General features: G+C 46.3%; 1 protein-coding gene across 2 annotated transcripts in view; it reads left to right on the top strand.

Annotated features, from left to right (window-relative positions):
• Positions 1 to 21,997, top strand: part of LOC100711069 (spectrin beta chain, non-erythrocytic 1) — a 97,486-nt gene that overhangs the window by 13,568 nt on the left and 61,921 nt on the right. For both annotated transcript variants that reach the window (XM_025897720.1, XM_013264363.3), the window contains exon 2: positions 21,188 to 21,474. In XM_025897720.1, coding sequence (XP_025753505.1) covers positions 21,327 to 21,474 — 148 coding nt within the window. In that variant the 5' untranslated portion in view covers positions 21,188 to 21,326. The remainder of the gene's footprint in view (positions 1 to 21,187; positions 21,475 to 21,997) is intronic.

Here is a 21,997-nt window from a genome sequence, read left to right on the forward strand (position 1 = left end):
GTGATGTTCAGTGAAAGTCTCAGTTATAGAAGTTGCATAAACGCGGTCCACCGTGTCTGCTGGGTTACAGCAGAAATATTGATCATTTTGGTCAGTATATTAATCCCGATCATTTAACTTGACTTACCCTCAAAGGACTTTGTAATTATTTTGGTCTGTTTATGGGATTATCTTTAACTTTATATAGAAACAAACAAATAAAAGGCAAAAAGTTGATTTTATTGAGTATGAAGCTGGTCTGACCAGGTGAGCTGCTGTTTGTCTGTGGCAGAAATAAATTAAGATGAACACCTAGGTCGGAGCTCTGCGTGATGGCCTCGAGGCGAGTGATGGAGAGCAGACAGACGCTGTCGTTTATGAGCGAAAGCTGACCGTGGGACCCACGGGGTGGCGCGATTGGCCGACGCAGAGCGTGTCGCCGTGTCTGCGACTGTGGAGCGATGTGTGGAGCGAGCGGTCTGTGAGCAGCTCTGGTTGGACTTCCATCTTTGAAGAAGGCCGAACTGTCCACTGCAGCGTGTCGTTGCCTCGACGATCATTTATTTGTTTGGCTACTCCAGTCTGCACACCAAGGTATCTTTGGGTGAGCTGCTGAACCCGGAGCAGTTCCTGTTAAAGTGCGAATGTTTTCAGAGATAGAAACGCTCATATGGCAAGGGTACCTAGACCCGGTTCTTAGAGTACGCTTGGGGAGAGTGATTGTGTGTACAGTGTCTCTTTATGTCTGTCTCCACGTTGGGTGAGTGTAGAGTAACTGCATATGAGAGCATGAGGGTGGGAATGGATGTTTGTATCTGTGTGTGCCTGTATGTCTGTGTCTATATGTCAGGTTGGGTATCAGACGCCACCTCTCTGGGGACATCTCAGGCCCTCCAAGGTTTGGAGGCCCATCTCCCCCCACCACTCCCCCTGCCGGTGGCAGACGCCCTCAGACATCGGTGCGTTGGTGGTTCTTTGTGTCCGGGGATGGGCGTCCAGATACACACCGGCTCACTCCTGGCGGCTGCTTATCGGGGCCTGGAGCCTGGGGCCACTTCGGGGGTGGGGTGCCCTCGGCCTCTCGGCCTGGGGCTCGGTCACTCTGGCACAGCTGGCTGCCGGCGGAGCTCACGGGCACATCACTGCAACCCCCCCTGGCTTCTGCTGAGTGACCCCTCATCTGGGGCTCTCCTCAGCTCTTTCCTGGATAGTGGCGCGGCTGCCCCTCTGTTGGTCTTCCTTGGTCTCTTGTGTTCTGGGGGCCTCTGGATGTCTGGAGTTTTGATCTCCTCCATACCTGCTTCATGCCCTGGAGGGCGGGGCTGTGGCCCCCCCACACCCTCTAGCAGATCATTACATGAAGGAACCTTTTAAATACAAGCGCGCTCATGCTCACAGGTGTACACACGGGTGATCACACACACAAACTACACCCTTTTTGGCTCCTACCTCAAAGCACACTGTGCGCTGTCGATCTTACGTGCTGCACAATAATGTTTAATATTTAGTATTTACTGTCATATTCCCATAGATCATTGTGATGTTGTTTATTCTATTACTCTCGTTTTCTTCTGCTTGTTTTCTGTTTTCTTTCTCAACAGGTGATCCAGGTGATCGATATATGTATTTTTTGTCTGCTTATTTTGTTGGTTTTTGTTTTTTGCCCTTTATCCTCGTTCCTCTTCTCTGCTGTTTTTTTCCCCCCTCTTTCTTTCTCCCCTTTCTTTTCCTCATTCAAGTCTGTCCTGTATCTAGCAAGTGAAAATAAAAAAAAAATAAAATAAAATAAACAATAAAAGGTGAATCAAATGGACCAATACGGCAAGGCTGGGATGGTCCATTTGGTAAAGTAAATCCGTTGGGCATCTTTCTTCACCTTTAGACAATAATTCTGATGGCAAAAGAGCCAAACGGGACAGGGGAAAAAAAAAAAAAAAAAAAGAAAAGAAACGCTCGTATGAATGGGTGAATGAGACGCGTTGTGTAAAGGGCTTCGAGTGCTCGAGTAGAAAGACGCTGGATAACATCCAGACCACTTAGCGTCTTTGCACTAGCTGTAAAAAGCACGCAGGGTTGGGATTTGTCAGACTTTCACTCCTCCTCTTTCCTGGGAGGAGCAAAAGCCTGACAAAGGCCTGATTTGGGAGCGCTTGATTTATAACTCATGGAAAAAGCTGCAAAAAAGGCAAATTTCCCCTGATTGTTTTCCTTTTTGTCATAATTGTTGGAGACCAAACTCATGACTGAGATGAACTCTTTGCTCTCCTGTAGCCTTAATGACGAGTTTTGACGCCTCAGTAAACACAAACATAAATATGCTTTAATGACGGGGTTTCTAAGCGTAGCTGCACATGCAGACGTCGGCCTCGCTGACTCCTGATGTAAACTCAGCCGTTTTGTCCTATAAGCACACCTGAAACCACTCAGTTCAGAGCAGACGCTGGAAGGGTCACTCCTGTTCTACAGAAAACCAAAGAAGCTTTCGAGTTGTCTGTTTGTTTGAGACTAATAGATGCTCATAACTGACGATAGGAGCACAGATTGAAAGTTTTGCCTGCAAGCTCAGAACTTTCCTTACAGCAACACACACCACTGCAGCTTCCGTCGCTCTACCCAGAGATCTTTAATGTCCTGTACTTGTGGCAGCAACTCATTTCCAATTTGAAGTGGGCAATCCAGCCTTTTCCAGCTGAGAAACATGGCATCGGAGTAATATCTGGATCCAAAAACAGACAACTGACCATCCAAATATTTAAATATTCATGTGTAGTTCTTCCTTTTCACCCAACTTAGACATGTGCACAGATGGTAATGGGACATCTGTCCAAATGGTTGGAAAGGACTCGGTTACTGCAAGTCCAAGTTCTTCCAAAGTTTCCTCTTGTAGTTCATCAGTTTTTGATCACAGGAGTGGGTTAAACGGCTAGAATCCCAGACCTGTGACCTGGTTTTTCCCGGTCTGTCTAGTTCATGGAAAGTTCATGTCATCTGGGTAATTTGTCCCTTTCTGTCTGAAGGTCACGGATTCACAGTGGAAAAATCACAATAATGAGAGGGAGAACAAGCCTCTTTCTTCCTTCCTTCCTCTGTCTGTTACTCGGCTCGGGCAAATTAGAGCTCAACTTCATTAAAATGACTCAGTGCGATTGCACGAGAGCCCGACCCCGGCTCCCTCAATGTGTTGTTGTCACCGTCCCATGTTCCCAGGCGTCTGGATCGACAATCGGGCCGTCTGTCTGCCTGCTCAGACACAGCACTCATTCAGAAATGGATATGAGCGAATAATTGTGCTGTTTATCTGAGGATATCACATTTATCCTGGAGCCATTTGGCTGTTCGAGCTTCGGCCTTTACAGTATGCGTGGAACGTGTTTGACAAAGCTCACGGCCTCGCGTTGTCTGAAACTCGAATATGAAAATCTGAAAACCTCTCAATTCAAGTCAGTTTTATTTGTATGGCGCCAAATCACAACAATAGTCACCTCAAAGGGTTTATATTCTAAAGTAAAGACTTTACAATAATACACAGAAACCCCAACAATCAGGTGACCATCCATGGGTAAGCACTTGGTGACGGCGGAAAGGAAAAACTCCCTTTTAACAAAAAGAAACCTCCAGCAGATCTAGGCTCAGGGAGGGGCAGGGCCATCTGCCGCAACCAGTTCATGGTGTCCGCCTCAAACTCTGATTTTAAAACTCTTGATGTGCACATTTACAGACAGCCAGTTAGTCGTCAAGCTAGCAGGACTAGCCAATTAATCACATTTTTATTTGGCTTCCATCAATGAATAAAACAACATAACTGAGGAGTTATTCTACCACATTTTGGCTTCCAGCTACACCCTTCTCTAAATGACCTCCCTGCCATCCTCAGTTTAGTTCTTATATTTTTATTTTTCCATTTTTGGAAAAACTCTGCACGGTCGTGTTAGTTTTCACCAAAATAACTGACCGCAACAGGAAAGTCCTGACACCGCTGCCACGGATATGAAAAAAACGTGCTTTACGCTAACGTCTGTCGAATATGAATGTTAGACCGTTATTTCATCATGGAAGCTCTTTTTTTTCCAACCCAGATTTGGAATATCTTGATGCACAAGTTCAAGGACGGGTGTGCGACCTGTGACCGGGGCGGGTTCACTCAGCGTTTGGCATTAAAAATGTTCCAAGTAAAGTGATGCTGATTCTCAAAACCAAAGCACCTTTGTCCTAACTGTGATTGAACTTTGATTTCCATTATCGAGGAGTCATGCTAGCTAGCTTCAAAGTTGCATGTAGTTTCTACATCTGTCAGCATGCTGGGCTTTGCCCCAGAGGCTTGATCCCAGCTGATCAGGATCGTAGGCGCCTGATTTCATCAGCACACAGTGCTGTTACATCATGGTAATGATACTCAGAACTTTCTTTAGGTCTTAAGTTTTTTTTTTTTGTTTTTTTTTAAAGTTTACAGAAATCCTAACTTGCTAAGTTTAAAGCGAAGCAGCTGGCGGATTAACCGATAACAGAACTGTTCTGTGGGACGTCAGCACGTTTGTGCATTGGTGTCACGATGGTTTCAGATAAATCATCTTTTCCACTTCAGTCATTAGTGTAACAATCAGAAAGCTACACTCTGACAAATGACCAACTTTAAAGTTTGATTCCAGCTTAATAAATAAATCGGACGAGGCTCACAGGAGGAGATCCATCCACCGCCTCACGTCCTCACAACCCAAACACGCTGAACCCTGCACGACCTTAGCTGTCATTTCCACATTACTTCTTGTGTGTGTGTGTGTGTGTGTGTGTGTGTGTGTGTGTGTGTGTGTGTGTGTGTGTGTTTCCAAATTAAGATCTCCTGGATCTCCGTGTAAAACCTTGAAAGTTTGTTCATCTGCATTTCCTGCACATATAACGCCCAGCGGGACGCCGACAGCGACGGCGGGTCTCTGTCTCGTTCATCTGCGTCCTCCACCCGTCTCCCAGCAGAGGGAGGAGGACAGGCTGTTTGTTTGAACAGGAGGAGGAGGGCAGCCGGGCGGGCCGGGAGACTGTTTTTGGCTGCAGGCTTCAGTTGCATAATGGCAGGAAGGCAGTGGGAGAGTTTGGACTGGGAAGGGGTAGAGAGGAGGAGGAGGGGCCATGTTTGAGTGAAAACTTTCTGTTGTGTATGGACGATTTTATTTTTTCCTGTCACGTCCTGGTTTGATCCAGGATTTGGGACAATAAATCCCCGATGATTCGGGAAATGAAAGACGGCAGGACGAGGTTTGAGGCGGAGCTCAGCCCTCTGTGGACGAGCTGAGGGCATCATTAGCTGCTGCCTCTGTAATCAGCTGCCTTATCGGTGTATTTGGAGTAAAAGCACATACTCGGGATTCTTTCTCACATGAAGTGAAACAGCATCAAAGTTAATGTTCACACAAATGACAGTCCTTAAAACCCCCGACCTTCAAAGAGCTTTAAGGAACCCTCCCCCATGTTTGTTTGTTTGTTTGTTTGTTTGTTTGTTTGTTGTTTGTTTGTTGTTTTGATGGGGGGGGGGGTTTGGGGGGGGGTAGATTTCTCATAAATTTTATTTAGAAATATACAACTTCACATTGTGACCACTGAAGCTGAAACAAGTAACATTAATAAAAATTAAAGAATGGGAGAGGAATACGTTGCAGATTGAATTTTAAAATTTAACTTATCTGTAAATATGATTGTGAAAAGTTGGAAAAATTATGAAGAAAAATTGTAAATGTATAAGAAAAAAAGCAGACAAAAAACTTTGTTTAAAAAGGGTAATTTCTGAGAATATAGTGAGACAAGAGTGGAAAACAAACAGAGAAAACATACGTGGTTATTAATATTCAGAAAAATATAAAAAGACACTATTTTGTTAATTTCGGATCCAAAGCTCTGTTTAATCCTTTTAAGGCTCAGATTTGTGTCACTATTTTTAAATCCTAGCAGAACTGCAACCACATAAGCTAGCGCAATAATTTTTTTTTTTTTTTATATAAAACCGGAGGAGTTGTACTTGCATCACATGCATTCAGCTTGTCCCGGGTCGTGGTTTCCTTCCACATATGGCTCTGTGCGAAAATCACGTAAAAAGCAATTGCAACAACAAAAACATTATAATCCAGAAACAGCTTTGCCGATCCGATCAGCTGTTCGTAGCGCTTCCTACTTTGAAATAAACGTCCGCACGAACCATCACGTGGGCGCCATTAGCTGCCACAACCAGAAGTGACGTCATTTTTCGTGGGAAAACAGAAATGTATTCTCCCTGCTGTTGTGTTTTATGCGTTCCTGTGTCGTTTCCGGGAGGCTTAGAACACTTTAATGTTGGAAATAATTGATTTTTATGCTGTTTTTCTTGTTTGTTTTTTGTTTTGGGGTTTTTTGCAAATTTTACACAATAATATTTATGTTCTTTTTTTCCTGCAGTTTATAAAGATTAGTGTATCTCAAAATTAAAACTATAAAGACACTCCAAATTTCCTGTGGCTGGAAACTATTTTGTACAACTTTTTTTGCATTTACAGTTTGAGGGATAAACCTCTGAAATTTCTATTACTAGAAATATGTGTACAAAAAAAAACAGACTAGTTTCCTTTTTTCTGTAGTTCCTATGGATTTAATGCATACATATTATTAGAATTTGGGATGTAACGGTTGCATTGACGCATAGTAACTTGAAATGCTCCCAACAATGACACTACAGCAGGTAAAAGTATAAAGATAAGCTGTAATGCAGATTTTGTTTGTTTTGATTTTTGAGTGTGACTCATTTTTATGGTTCGCTGTCAGTTGGAAGTTTCCCGATGTGCTCATGCTCGTGACCTCCTGTGCTGAATGTTCGACCCTCGGCTGAGCAGCAGCCTGAACAAATCTGTAAAATATCAGAAACATGAATAAAAACAGCGCCGTGTGTTTCACATCGACGGGCGCGCTCACTCCATCGCGTCGTCTCCAGGTTCGCACTCTCTCAGTAACGGCGTCCTCCTCTGTGTGGGCGCCAAGCTCAGGCCGACGTGTTTATGTAAAAGCCTTTCAGCGCTCTGGCCGTCAGCTGGAAACGCTCACGCTCTGACAGCCGGGAGGCCTGTGGTGAGACTGCATCGGCCGTACGCTGAACTCGGATCAGCCTTTCAACGTTTCAGACTTCAAGGCTCGTCAGATTGTTTCCGTGTTTAGTGGGTCTCAGACAGTGAAGATAATACTTGAACAGAAATATTAAATCTCTGTATTTTATTGTGCTTTTTTTTGTTTTGTTGTTTTGTTTTTTGGAGCCTGATGACTTCCGCACCTTTAAAAATGCTAAATCAGAGGCTGACGCTGCTCTCACTCTCAGATGTGCCTGGGCATGACATCACTACATCATTAACATTTTACCTGATTAAGAAAAATATAAACTTAAAGACGTGCCGTGGCGTTACCGTGCACGGTCTGAGGTGACAACGCCGTCGTCTGGTTAGCAGTTGTAACGGTATTTCAGCAGCGTTTGCTCCATGTGGATATTTCCTGAACTTACTAAGATAAAAATGGTGGAAAAAAACCAAACAAAGCACGTTAAAAGCGGCAGATTTGCAACGCTGCTGTGTGCCTGCATGGCCTGTCGCTCACACATGCTTACTGTGTGAAGGTAAAATCTGCACGGCCTCATTAAATGAAGGCTCGCAGGGAGCGATCACATGAGAGCTGCTGGTGGAAAACTACATCTGTCACGCAACATTTGCCACTTTGTCTCGTCCTTTTATCCTTTTTACCCCCCCCCCCTTTAGTGTTACTACAGAGCTGTCTGTCACTGAGGCCTTGTTTCTCTCTGAGTCTGAACGCCATCAAAAAGGCTGCAGTGTTATGAGACGCCAGCAGAAGTCATCACTGGATTCTTATCAGCTGCCATCAGCTGTGTGTGTGTGTGTGTGTGTGTGTGTGTGTGTTGGCAGGTTCGAAGCCTTAAAGTCAGTTTTAGGTGCTCCTGTACGAATGCATCGCACAGAGGCCACGCCCTGAAATAATTGCATCACACAGAGGCCACGCCCTAAAAAATTGCATCACACAGAAGAGGCCACGCCCTGAAAAAAATTGCATCACACAGAAGAGGCCACGCCCTGAAAAAATGCAAACTATAAGGCTTAATGCAGTTTAACCACGTGGGTCCGCCCCCCCAAATACAGGTGTCAGGTGCAGACCTCAGAACAGTTTGTGTATCAGCCTGTAAACATGTTTGTTTCTGCTGTAAAGTTTTAACATGCGAGTCTATGGGGACTGACTCACTGCTGCCTCTGCTGGTCAGTAGAGGAACTGGTGCATAGAAATGGGGGAATTATCCCCAATGATTAATTTAAAAACATGTCCGCCTGGCATCATGTCAGTGCGTGATCGAAATACTACCATCTACACTTCCTGGGTGAGCAGAGGATGCAGCGTGTTATTGATGGAACACACACACACACACACACACACACACACACACACACACACACACACACACACACACACACACACACACAGAGAGCACTCAGGATGCTCATTGATAATTAATAGCTGCTCTGGCAGCTGCATAGTTAAGAGCACATGGTGTGTGTTCATGAGTGCTAACTAAGTGCCTCCTGAGCTGCTGGATCAGATATTGACTGTGTGCATGTAGCAGTAAATGCTGGACTTAAATAATAGGAGTGTGTGTGTGTGTGTGTGTGTGTGTGTGTGTGTGTGTGTGTGTGTGTGTGTGTGTGTGTGCTGCATCCACACACACACACACATGAACAGATGACTAATTCATTGTGAAGTTATCAAATATAGATTTGAAATGTACTGAAGGCAGCTCCACTCTCACGTCATCAGCAATAAAGAACTCGATTCATTTTACAAACCTGCACATGTGCAGTGAGAACGCCGCCGCCTCTTTCTCCTCCTCCTCTTCCTCGATGATGGAAGAACAGTACAGTTCCAGTCATTTGTGAACGTGTGGACGTCCTCGTGCTAAGCTGTAAAGTGATATAATGACTGAATCCATTAACTGACTGATGTTCTCTACACTGACTCATCAATTATGAGTCTAATGGAGTAAACACAGGCCAATTAACAGACCTTTAACCAGTTTAGTGGATGAGCTGAAGCCTGTCAGGCTTGTTGTTGTTTCAGTCATGTAAGGAAACCAATGTGAGACCTTTGAAGGTTTTCTGATTCCATCTGCAAGACCGTCTTTAAGACGACGAGCACCTTTGTTGGTTTCAGTTAAACATCAGCAAAATAACCTGAGTATATAGAAATGACCCCACATTTCCCTTTAAGTGTAAAAAGTACACAAACACTATTAACATGTTTACCTGTGCAGCTGAGATTAAAAGCAGAAACCATGAATCCAAGTGAGGGATGTCCCTCAGACGTGCTTCTTATCTCTTTGTCTTCTGATCAGCGTGGGAAACCCTCACATGTACACTTTTAGTTAAACGGCAGTAATATTCTACATCGTTACGATCCAAACAACTTATTTAGATCCTGTGAAATCTTTTAAACTTTCCAGATGTTTCCACTTCTGCCCCAGGATTCACATCTCCTCTCCTGTCAGAGTATCCTGTTTAAATCCACAACGCGCTCGCGTGTTTTTACTCTTCCATAGTGTTGGTGTTAAAGACAAAGATGTGAAAAAAGGAAAACAACCTTATTGTCTGGAAATCTTTGGTTTGAAGCATCTTACACCTGCATTGTCTTTAACATCCAGCAGGGGGCAACTCCTGAGAGGAAAATGTTCATCAGTATAAGAATATTGGAAAGTCATGATCGTCCCCAATAATGGCAAAAAACCTTCAGGCTCCTGAACATTTTTTTTTCTGTCCTTGATGATGTCACTGGAAGTGGGCGTAGCTAACGAGGGGTTGATGACAGCGTGGCTCCCTCCATCTTTTACCTACAGTCTGTGGTGGTAAATTTGCCACTGTGTGTTTGAAGAGCTGATCATTTATACCCAGATGTGCCGTGGACGCCATTTGGACCCCACAACAGCAGCATGCTGGGTTGCCTAGCAACACTGTTTACAAACATTTAAACATGAATGCTGGTGTACCAGGATTTGTAAAATTAATAAAACTGAGTCTTAAATATCTGTTTAGTCAGATTTTTACTAAAGGGGAAAAAAAAGCTAAAAATTAACCGCTGACCTCCAGGAAACGTCGTCTTTGTTTCAGGACAGTGTCGGAATGGCTCCCCCTGGTGGTTCTACTGTTAAATGTTATTTTTGGAATTTTTACTAATGAACGTTAAAACTTTTTTTAGATTAAGAGCGCACAGGTCTAATGTGACGGATCATTTTTGCCTTGCTCACAGTTCCAGTCTTCGCCCTCATTGACCTCACTAATAAGTCAGTTTTTTATTATTTAATGAAGTTCTATCGGCGTGGCTCTGTCTACTCTGTCTACTCTGTCTCTACTCTGTCTCTACTCTGTCTACTCTGTCTACTCTGTCTCTACTCTGTCTACTCTGTCTCTACTCTGTCTACTCTGTGTCTACTCTGTCTCTACTCTGTCTACTCTGTCTCTACTCTGTCTACTCTGTCTCTACTCTGTCTACTCTGTCTCTACTCTGTCTACTCTGTCTCTACTCTGTCTACTCTGTCTCTACTCTGTCTACTCTGTCTCTACTCTGTCTACTCTGTCTCTACTCTGTCTCTACTCTGTCCTTTGAGGATTTTAATGAATTTGGACTTGTTTTCTGAAATTCCTGCTCTCTCTGTCTCACTTGAATCTCTGCTCTGAACAAAACAACTCGCTCGAGTGAGCAAATGTGACCGCATGACTTATTGATGGCGAGCAGTCGCGTTGTCTGGCTGGGTGGCGAGGGGAGCTCGCTAAGGTTGGCTCCGTGTGGTTTTTACCTCTCTGGCTTTCTGATTGGACCGTTTTGGGGTTTTTTAGCTGTGTTTAGCCGAGGTCGGTGTGAAGCTGCAGACGATTGGTTCTCACGGAGAACAAACGGGCAGAGACGACTGAAGCACGTCCAGAGAAAATCAAAGTGACAGAAACACAAAGAGGAACAGAAACAGCCAGCGTCAGCTGGAAGGACGCCTGCGCGGTTCAAACACACAAACTGCTCATTTAAGTTACTGGGACCAAAATATGGAGCACAACAATAATAACATCTGCTGGTTCTCAAGTAATGAATTCACAACATATCACGGAGGACTGAAGACCAATGAAGAAGACACAAAAGACACATTTCATTACTTGTGACTTGTGACCAGATGGAAAATGATGTCGACCATCAAAAGAAGCTGAATATTGGTGCTGACCTCTGACAGAGTCACTGCTCTCATATCGAACCACCTGCTATTAAAACATGATCGGTATGTGGACGTGCATTATGGGTAATTGTGTTTACAGCTGCTTTAAATTTGCTTCAGTTTTGTCATCATCTCAGGAATGTGTCCAACGGCTCTCGTGACTTTTCCTGATAAGAGATCCAGATGCAGATCGGGTCTTTAAACAGGTGGAAAAGGATCCATGGCGCGCTCGCTCTCTCTCTCTCTCTCTCTCTCTCTCACTCACTCACACACACACACACACACACACACACACACACACACACACACACACACACACACACACACACACACCCCATTCACTCATGTGCTCACTCGCCCTCTCTCATTCTCCCACCCAGCTCTGGAAGCGTGATCTCATCCCCTCTGACTGCTGACACATTCCTGTGCTTTCAGCCCTTTATTCCCTCTTTTGTGTGTGTGTGCGCTCACATGACAGAGCAGAGAGGCCCCGGAAACTGACTGAATGGTCTTGGCTCATCCAGTTTCAGACCTGCGTCCTTTCTGACAGTGAAATCCCGTCATAGCTGAAGGTTTCGGCAGCGGTGCAGATTCTGTGTTTGCTGCTGCAGGTTTTAGACATTTTCTCTTTTCTTAAATGTGTTTCTGTGATTTTGCTGAACACCAATCAGAAGTTCAAAGTCAGAGTCAGGTTTTCAGTGGTCACCCATCTTCTGTTTCATAGCTTCTGCTGGAGATCAGCTTCAGTCCTGATGGATGGAGCTCCGCCCCCGCCTCAGAGCTCCAGGCTGATCTTTTCTAAGAGCATCTGAGTCTAAAAACACACAAATCTCGGTTTAAAAGTCCATTTTTAAAATTCACTAAATGCAAAGTGTTCACTTTTTTGCCAAATCACGCTGCCTACCTTCAGTCCACCTGAAGGACGGCTATAGCGATGGTGTGAGGATTCCTGGGAAAGCTCTGCAGGGCCCAGGAAGTCTGTACTACTTTGGTATTTGAGTCTTTAGGATGTTTATCGCATTCATTAGGGCAGAGGTTCCCAAAGTGTGGGGCCCGCCCCCTAGGGGGGCCGCAGAGCCATTGCAGGGGGGCGCGGTATGAAAAGGAAAAAAAAGAAAAAGCGCTTGGACACTGTGGACAGGTTTTTGACGGGGCTCCCACATAAACGCAAAGCAGGAGATGAAGCATCGCTGAATATGTTTCCAAACCAACTTCCTTCCAAGCCAAAGACAGGAAAATATGGTGAAGCATATCTTCCCTTTGGCTTCACCTGCACAAGTGCCGAGGTAGGTCTCCCCTGCAAAATTAGTTTCCCTGCGTCGGGAGCAGCGCTGGGCTCTCCAAATCACGGACAAACAGTATCCCACATTCTTGATTTTTAGTTCACAAACACTTGTTGTAATAACTAACTACTCCTGACATTTTGGACATGTTAGCTCTTTATGCAGTAAAGTTACAGCGGGATACAAATAATATCAGGCTGATCCTGCCGTAATTTGTTCCCCCGGTTCAAATCACGGACAAACAGTATCCCACAGCTGTTTATGTGTTTAAACGCATTTTGCACAGAGAGGCATTTTTTGAAAAATGTATTGATAGCAATGTTGAATATTATTACACAGGAAAAAAAAACAACTACAAGTAAATTAATCACACCGTGACGCCTCTGCCTTTCTAAATGCAGGGACAGTAACTGCGTGTGTATATGTAAGCGTGTAAAACCTGCAGATAGTCAGATTAACAGTATTTTGTCTCTATCTGCCATTCTGCAATCATCTCATGTAAACAATAACGTGGCGCACAGCGTGACGTGAAAAGAGGCACATACCTTTGACGCTGCGTGACGGAACTCTGTATTCCTCGTCCACACGTAAACACAAAAAAGGAGTTTTAAATAATCTCCATTTTCGGTGAATCGCAACGCCGTTTACGTGTTGACGAAAGACCCAAACGCATAGAAACAGCTGCGTTTTCAAAAATACCCGTGTAGGTGTGGACTTAGCGTAAAAGAGTTAGTAGTTTATTTTATTACTACCTGTAATTTATTGCCGTTTACTTGTATTTGCTTAATTGTTTACTAAATGTTTGAGGTGTGAAATAAACCGCAATGGAGTTTGTGCGGGGGGGGGCGCGAACATTTTTCTTGTAAAACAAATGGTAAATGGTAAATGGCCTGCATTTGTATAGCGCTTTACTAGTCCCTAAGGACCCCAAAGCGCTTTACACTACATTCAGTCATCCAGTCATTCACACACACATTCACACACTGGTGATGGCAGCTACGTTGTAGCCACAGCCACCCTGGGGCGCACTGACAGAGGTGAGGCTGCCGGACACTGGCGCCACCGGGCCCTCTGACCACCACCAGTAGGCAACGGGTGAAGTGTCTTGCCCAAGGACACAACGACCGAGACTGTCCAAGCTGGGGAGCCACGAACAAAGGGGGGCCTGGCAAAAAAAGTTTGGGAACCACTGCATTAGGGTGATTCTTGTGATGGATTTAAAGAGCGGCTCAGTGAGTGTGACAAAACAGCAAATTTCTGCTAAAAAGATCTGCATCTTTAACATGAAAATATTACTTCCACTCCTTGTAGTTAAAGTCATCAACGGCGCCATCGCAGCCGAAGTGAAACTGCTGCATTAACGTTTGGTTAGAAAAGCTTTTATTTTGAAAGAAGTGCTTTAATTTATGTAACCCTGGCGACGTGATTCTGGGACAGACCTTTATGTCTGAGTCGTTATTGATCCCTGCTGATTGATTTGTGCTGTCGTGTGTGTGTGTGTGGGTGGGTGTGTGGAGTAGACGGGCCGCTACAAAACCGTGTTTGAGCTCGAGCTCATTTACAGAGCAGATAAAATCTGAAGTTTCTTCCCTGCATTTGAATCCATCATTGTGAAAAGTGAGCAGGGCTGTTTTTGGCCCATTGATCAGTCATCATAACCATGGCAACCTCTAACTCTAACAGCTCAGATAACCTAATTAGCGGAGCGGAGATGCTCGGTGTCCTGTCCTTTTAACTGTCATATTTGTGCAGCACGTCCTCCAATCAGCTCCCTCGGGGACAATCAGCTTAAACTCCACTTTCTCTGCAGTGACGCTTCCATGGGAGGATTCTGATTGGACGTCACAATTAAACAGGAAGAGCTCCTTTTTGTTTTTTATCCGAAAGCTGACGCGGGGACATAATCGCATGTTCAGCTGTGCTCGGGTTCTCGGCACAGAGGATGCCTGCCGCTCCAGCTCACGTCTGAAAACTGCTCCGATCGAAAGCCGAGAGGTCCAAAAGCTCTTTGTTCCAGATTGAAAAGTTCAGTCTTCTGCACATTAATGCAGAAAATATAAGCATTTCTTGTCCTCAGAAGATGGAGCACACTGGCTTCCTCCAACTGGTTGTGCTGACTTTCAGTGCAGCATGATTTCTCGTGCAGGCCCATTATGTGTGGCTTCAGGGTCTTTGTTTGCTCAGGATGAGATAACCGGATTAAAGCGGACATCACAAGCATGACTGTCAGAGCTGATCCTGAGACCTGCATCAACTCCTGCAGGAGACATGAAAGCAGCTCAGGGAAGCCTGGGCTCAAAAGCAGACGCTGGTTTAGTTAAACCCGACACTGATGTCTAAACTCACCTGCTGTCAGACTTCAGCGAGTTTGGATCATTCCTGACAGCGTGATGTATCCATCCGCCTGGATCTGTGTGTGCCGTCTCTTTGCGATGATTCAGTCGTCACAAGGACATTTTATCTCAAATCTAACAAAAATCTAATTAGTGGCTCCGACTCGGAGCTGCTAATTAGATTCAGGATGTTTTCCTCATTAATCAAAGCAGGTTCCACTGATCAGTCAGGCTCGAGTTAGCCTGAGGATTTATTTAGTGTTTTTGGTTTTAACTTACAAGTGCATTCTTTGAACTGAGCAGCAGGGGGCGACAGCTCTGATGTAGAGGGAGGTGAGATCGAGCGTTTACGAGAAACTTCTTCGATCTGTGAGCTCCGTAAACACTTTCAAAGAATAAAACATGAAGTTCATGTTCACATGCAACAATTAATGTTATATTAGCCAAAGCAGAGACCGTCCAGTCAAACAGAGGTTATGTCTCTGACGTGAAGATGAGGTGGGAAAATGTTTTTAAAAGAGTTTCTCTCACCTGGAATCAGCTGGACGCTGCTGTGAATATGGACGTCTGTAAGTCGATCATCTCACAGCTTCTCCAGGACTGCTGTGAGCTGTGAATGGAGTCTCTGGAGTTCACACGGTGGTGTTCAGCCACTCGTGTTTTCTTTGCACCTTTTTTATAAAATCATAAGTGAAACAGAACCTGAACAGGGCTCAGCATAATCATTCAAACCTGGAGCCAAAATGGTGTCCCTGATTTGAAGTGCGAGCTTCCATCCAATCCGTGTCTCTGACTTCCTGCCTCGGTGGTGTCGGGTCGGATAGCTGCTGCCCTACATGGCTCAGTGTGGCCTACATAAGACTGCAGAGAGGAGAGTGATGGATCACCTCCTCATGCATGTCCCAGATAATCTCACACACACACACACACACCTGTTGCTGTGTGTTTTCTTTGAGAGCGCTGCGATGCAGGGTGACCTTGCTCAGCTCAGGTTTGGCTCTGGTGCCGACCCGCGGACATGGAGGAAGTCTGTGGTGATCCAACACGACTGGAAACTCGAGTCTTTGCTCTCCGTGTGGTTCCAGTCTGGTCTCCGCCGTCCTGAAACGTTTTTAGCCTCACCTCTGTCGTTTCAGCCGCACTGACTGAAAAGTGGCAGTTGGTGTGTGTCTGTTAATGGCTCGGTCGGGGTGAACGCCGTGGCGCCAGCTTGTCCTGCGTGGGAGTCTGAACGCAGAGTGAGATTCTGCCGGTTTGCGTTGCCATGGTGAACAATTGATATTTGAATAGTGAAATTTTCAGAGCCAAAAATACAAAAGAAATGAGAGCCGTCTGTTTTTCCATCTGACGGAAGAAACTGCAGAGCTCCTGATTTCAGCTTCATCAGGTAACATCAGGTGTACGCTGACGAGACACCAGAACAACTAAATTTTAATGTGTTTGATTAGGGGCTGCTGTTGAAATGCAGACCTCCTTCCAGGAGCTGAAACCTTCTGCCCATGTTGGCTCAAGCTGAATAAAACAGTGAATAAGTTTCAGCTGGGTGGGGGGTGCACGATGAGGTCACTCTGTGTTAGCTTACCTCGTATTTCTGGCCCGCCGATGAACAAAATGTTTGATTCTTGTCGAAGTAAAAAGTAGAAAAGACTGTAAACATGTTTATTTGTGCTGTGAAGTTTAACATGGGAGTCTATGGGGACTGACTCACTGCTGCCTCTGCTGGACGTCAGAGGAACTGCAGGTTTGGTGTTTTTCAGCCTCAGTGGAGCTCGGAGCTGAAAAATGGGACAATTTGGTCGTTTGGCAAAAATCAGCACACACCTCTCGCTCCAGACATATCAGCTGACCGGTCACATGACCTCTGGTTTTGCTCTCGTGTCCACAGCAGATCTGTTTCTGTGCAGCTCCATGAAGCTGCAGACTAAAGTAACGAAGAGCCGGTGACCTCCGCGGGCCTTCGGCCCACTTTCACCGCCTAATCCTGAACTTTGATTCGTTTCCACAACAGGGCGGGTTCTTTGATTCTGTCGCCGCCGTCTGTGATTTAGCTCCGCTGGCAGTGAGGTCGTTCCTCCTCCTGAAGCTCCAGCCGAGAGCCTTTGTGCCGCTGTCGCCACTGTGACGAGTGGGCTCCCACGCACTGCATGCTGGGTCAGCGTAACCATGGTAACGTGTGTTTTTGCCAGTCTTTCAGTGCAGAATAGAGTGTAGTAAATAACATTCAGTCGTCCACTCAGAGGAGCAGGTCGCGGCTTTACTTTGAAAGGAACGGCTGCGTGTGGTTTCTGGTTCTCTGCACGTATGAAAGAGAAAATAAAGCAGCTTTAATGTTTCCTCTGACCGGCCTCAGGAAAAGGTGAGACGCACCTGTGTACGAGACTGTGACGGGTTCTTACTGGGCTCAACATCATTGAGTCGGTGAGTGATTCTCAGCCGTCGTCAGCACAGATCAGGTCGTTAAACGGCGTGAAAGCGAAGGACTTGGACGTGTTAAAATGTGTCTTAGTTACTGAAGGTTTCTCAGCTTTCATTACGTTTTGTTGTCGTTACTCCAGCAGCAGCTTCTCGGGTGGAGCAGGTGGAGAGGATGATGTTTGCTTGTTGCTGGTTCACGAACAGAAGCGTGTGAAGAGGAGAGAGGAGTTTATTTCTCCCACAGACTCAAAGTCGAGCCGCGCTCCTCCTTCGTTGTCATTTGGAGACGTGCAGGCTCTGACCTCAGATCAGTGCTCATCCACCTGTGTCACAGGACAAAGAAGATGGCGTTTATAATGACGACGTGTCTATTGATGACTTAAAGCTGTGGGAGAAGTCTGAGGGCAGGGAGGGACCATCTGCTGCCCCAAGTGGAGGCGTGTAAGCACCCCGGGGTGGTGTGTGGTCGCTGTCCATCTCACCTACATCCGTGACCGAAAGGGCGACATCAGGGATCGAAGCGGTGGCAGCGAGCTTCATCTGAAGGCTGTGTGGGTTCTTCTGTAGAGAAAGGACGAGGAGCTTGTTATCAGAGTTCAGAGTAGAGCTTCTCCTCCTCATCGAAAGGAGGCGGTTGAGGTGGTTCGAGCGTCTAACCAGGATAGGGGAGGGACTTCAGGTATGTCCAACTGGGAGGGGCCCTGGGGGAGAACCATGACACTGGGGAGAGATTATGTCCTCTGAGATGATGAGGAGGAGGAGGAGGAGCAGGAAGTCTGAGCATTTTTACTCAGACTTCCTGCTGAACACAGTCAGTTTGATCGGCTGCCAAAGAAAAGCATCAAATATCATCATCATTATTATGATGATGATGATGATGATGATCAGCAGGTCGATGACTAATCATTACGGCTCGTTTATTGAAGCCAAACACAAACTCTGTGATTTCGTGTTTGATTGTTGGACCTTTAAAAGCGTGACGCCTGTGTCTGTTTCCTGTGAGCGTTCTGAGGGCGGCGGTTTGTCGTCCACTCGGTTTTACAGTTTCAGCTGATTTTAATTCGATTCTTTGGGTTTTTAGTCTCTGCTCGTCCATAACCCCTCAGATAGTTTTTATATTTTTATTCTTCCTCGTTCCCACACATGGCCGAGGTCTCCTGACTGTCCGGTTTTATTCTTTGCCCTTAAAAGCAAAATTACATCCTGTGTAGGATTACAGATGTCTGCAGAGGTCTCAGGTTAAAACCAAAAACCCTACAGTCACAGTGTGACAGAGGTGTGGGGGGAGGGGGGGCCGACAGAAAGAAAGCCGAAGCGAGCGAGCTTCAACAGGAGGTAACTGTAGTGAAGGATGCTGGGAGGTGAGAGTGGTGGGAGGAGGACGTGGGCGAGATGGAGAGGAGGGAAAAAGATGCTCAGAAATGAAGGCGCACGTGCTGGATTCATGTGAAGCTCAGGTGCATGATGGGAAATGTAGGCTGCAGTAGGGCGTTTGACTCGACTGCTGACCTCACTTTTTAACATCGCTCATATCAGATTTAATGAGGAAAAGCTACAACACAAAATTCCTAAAGGTGTAAAAAGTCTACATTTTTCCATCCTGTCATCTCTATTTCCGTACTTCCTGTTCCCAGCCAGTGTCATCCTCTCATCGCCGCTCTCTATAAATATCCTGCTGAGAAGGTTCGGCTCTTCCCGTCGGCTCGTTCTATCTGCTGCTGCCAGCAGACCTTCAGTTTCCCGCGCGCTGGCCCGATTCCCGGCATCATTACTCACATCTTTGCCTTTCTCAGCTCCTGACCTTTGACCTGACGCTGCAGCAGGAACGCAGTCACCATCATCTGCATGCAGCCGAACCTCGCGCTCCATCAGGTGTGTGGTCACCTGCCCGGGCAGAGACTTTTTAAACTCATCCAATTGCACAACCTCAGCAAACAAACACATTTCACGTGCAGCGCGTCCATCGCTGCGACCTCCAGGATGGACGTTTTCACTGCTTAAAGACACAAAAGCTTCCTGCGCCAAAGATCCAGCCGCGTCCCTGAAGCTGAAGCGCCAACGCCTGATGCATTCGAGTGTCTGCAGATTAATGATCGCAGTGATGATGATTGTTACCAGATTATGAAACCAGCAGTTTTCGTTTCATCCTGCAGCTCAGCGTCTCTCAGCTCCTTCCTCAGTCTGCTGTCCTGCAGTGACACACTTACTGAAAACTGTTGTCATGACTGTGTGTGTGTGTGTGTGTGTGTGTGTGTACTCAGAGTGAAGCTAACAATGTGCACTCAGACAGAAGCAATAAAACACACACACACACACACACACACACACACACACACACACACACGGGGTCCCAGTGGTGGCGTATTTTTAGCGTAGCAACACAAGCAGCTCCAGCCTGACTGGTTGTTGAGCTGTAAGTGGGTGGCAACACACACACACACACACACACACACACACACACACACACACACACACACACACACACACACAGAGCAGGGAGAACATACTCTGAATAATTTCATTGGTTGAGTTGGTCGTCAGTAGGCGGAGCCAGAGAGAACCTGTAGTGTGATGCACAGTAGAGACGTTTGAATTGACCGCAGTGTGAGGAGGATGGACGGAGGGAAGAGCAGCCAATCAGAGAGCAGATGTGCAGACAAGTTTTTATTTAAGATGTTATTGATAAGTTTATTTCCAATTTTAATATATTTTTTTTTTTTGTCAATGATTAATTAAAATAGTGAAAATAATCAACTTAAAGGGTAAAACTTAAAAAAGATTTTATTTTTTGACAGAAACTTTCAGCTGAGCATCTGTTTGCATCTCAAACTTTCATGTTTTTTAAAAGCAGTGAGTCTCACACGTCTGTTTGATTCCATCAGATTTCTGTTCGTGTTATGAAACCTGAGCTGAACTCTGACCTCTGACACGCTCTCGGTTCAGATGGTGGCTCAGTCAGCTGTAACTCATTCATTCATTTATTACATGCTGAAGCTCTCAGCGTCCAGCAGCTGGTCACATGGCGCACCTCTGACAGATGTGACTGACAGCAGGTTTCCCTGCTGCGGGTGAACCGCTCCGAATCATGCTGATGACTACAGGACCGCCTGCGCTGAGTCACACACTGTGTTTACCTGCACAGGTAGATCACATGTTGCGTTGAAGCACAGACTTCTGACGTGTAGATTTTACTGACAGGGGCGATCTGCTCATAAATGAAATCGTTCACGACCTTGAAACTAAAGGTCAGTGTTACTGAGAATGTTGGAGCTGGTCACTGAACGCCTCACGGCTCTGATGCGTTCACTGTGTGTACTCGAAGTGTGTGTTTGCTTCTCACATGTTGTGGTAACGTGTTGTGACCAGGAGGAGGCGCCCTTCTTCCAGCTTAGAAACTGTGCTGTTCAAAGGAAGGCTTGGTGGTCTTCAGCCAATCACGGAGCAGAAGGCACAGTGATGTGACCGCCTCCATCAGCGGCTGAGAGAGCAGCAGAGTGTCTGTGCTGCTTTATTCACAGCTCAGTGTTTCTCACCAATGCACGAACACAAAACGCCGGCGTTGGTTTGCTCTGCAGACCGTGCTCTGATCGTGAAGCGCACAGACGGGTCACATCCTGCCCGACTCTTCTGTAGCGTCCCGGCCGTGCACGCCCACAAACACTGAGCACGTTTTGACATATGAGAGTACGACGGCGTGTGCTGCACACCCCGTCCTGTTCATTTATCCGCCTTTCTTCTGCAGTTTTGATCTTTTGTGGTCATCGGGGCGAGGGGAAGAGGTGTGGCCTTGTCTGGCCTCGTTTGTATTGATTGGATTTCAAAGGCAATCATAAATATTTGTCCAATTAGCCGTCAGCTGTTCTTTAATAAAGCTGATTATGAGTTGATCGTTTCTCACCTCGTTCTCTCCGTTTTCCCTCCCGCAGGTTTCCTAAAGCGATCTCGGCCTGCCAGCCAGAGCCGGTCTGAGCGTGTGCGAGCGTCCGGCGTGATCAGCAGCAGGCAGCAGGTGAACGGACTCGAAGCCAGCGGGGGAGGCGGAGGTGGAGCCACGGGGAGGTCAAGATGACGTCCGTAGCGGCGGAATACGACCACATGGAGATCCAGCAGCAGTACAACGATGGCGTCAACAACCGCTGGGACGCCGACGACTGGGACAACGAGAACAGCTCGGCACGCCTCTTCGAGCGCTCGCGAATCAAAGCCCTGGCAGGTAGGACGCCGTTTACATCCCTGACAGCTGATGATGATGTCACACCTGCCACTTTTATAAAACCATTAGAGATCAAACCTGGGACGCTTCAGAGCGGCGTTTCTCCTGCTGATCAGTCTGAATCTGAAGCTCAGTCGCCGCACTGTTTCTGGGTCCAACACAGAAACACCCGAGTCCTCAGGGAGCGCGCTCCGTCCTGGTAGTGAAGCGGCTGCAGTTCAGCTGGAGGTGCAGCAGAGGGCGCTGTAAGCCCCCCTGAACAGCAGCTGAGTGGCTAAAATGCAGTTTTCATGTTGCAGTGAGGCAGACGTCTGCGCAAACGTATCTCACATTAGCAGGCTCAGGTCTCCACCACGTGATGGTGGCTGGAAATGGAACCTTCAGATTGGGTTTTACTGCTGTTTCTATTTTTCTGGCTCGTGCCGTCTGATGTGGAGCCGTTTAGTTTTAGGTTCCTGGTTTGAATCCATGTGAACTGTCAGATAACCGAGTCGCTCGGTGAATGCCGGGCTGCCGCTTCACG

This window comes from Oreochromis niloticus, linkage group LG13 (genome assembly GCF_001858045.2).
Source record: "Oreochromis niloticus isolate F11D_XX linkage group LG13, O_niloticus_UMD_NMBU, whole genome shotgun sequence".
Classification (NCBI taxonomy): Eukaryota; Metazoa; Chordata; class Actinopteri; order Cichliformes; family Cichlidae; genus Oreochromis; species Oreochromis niloticus.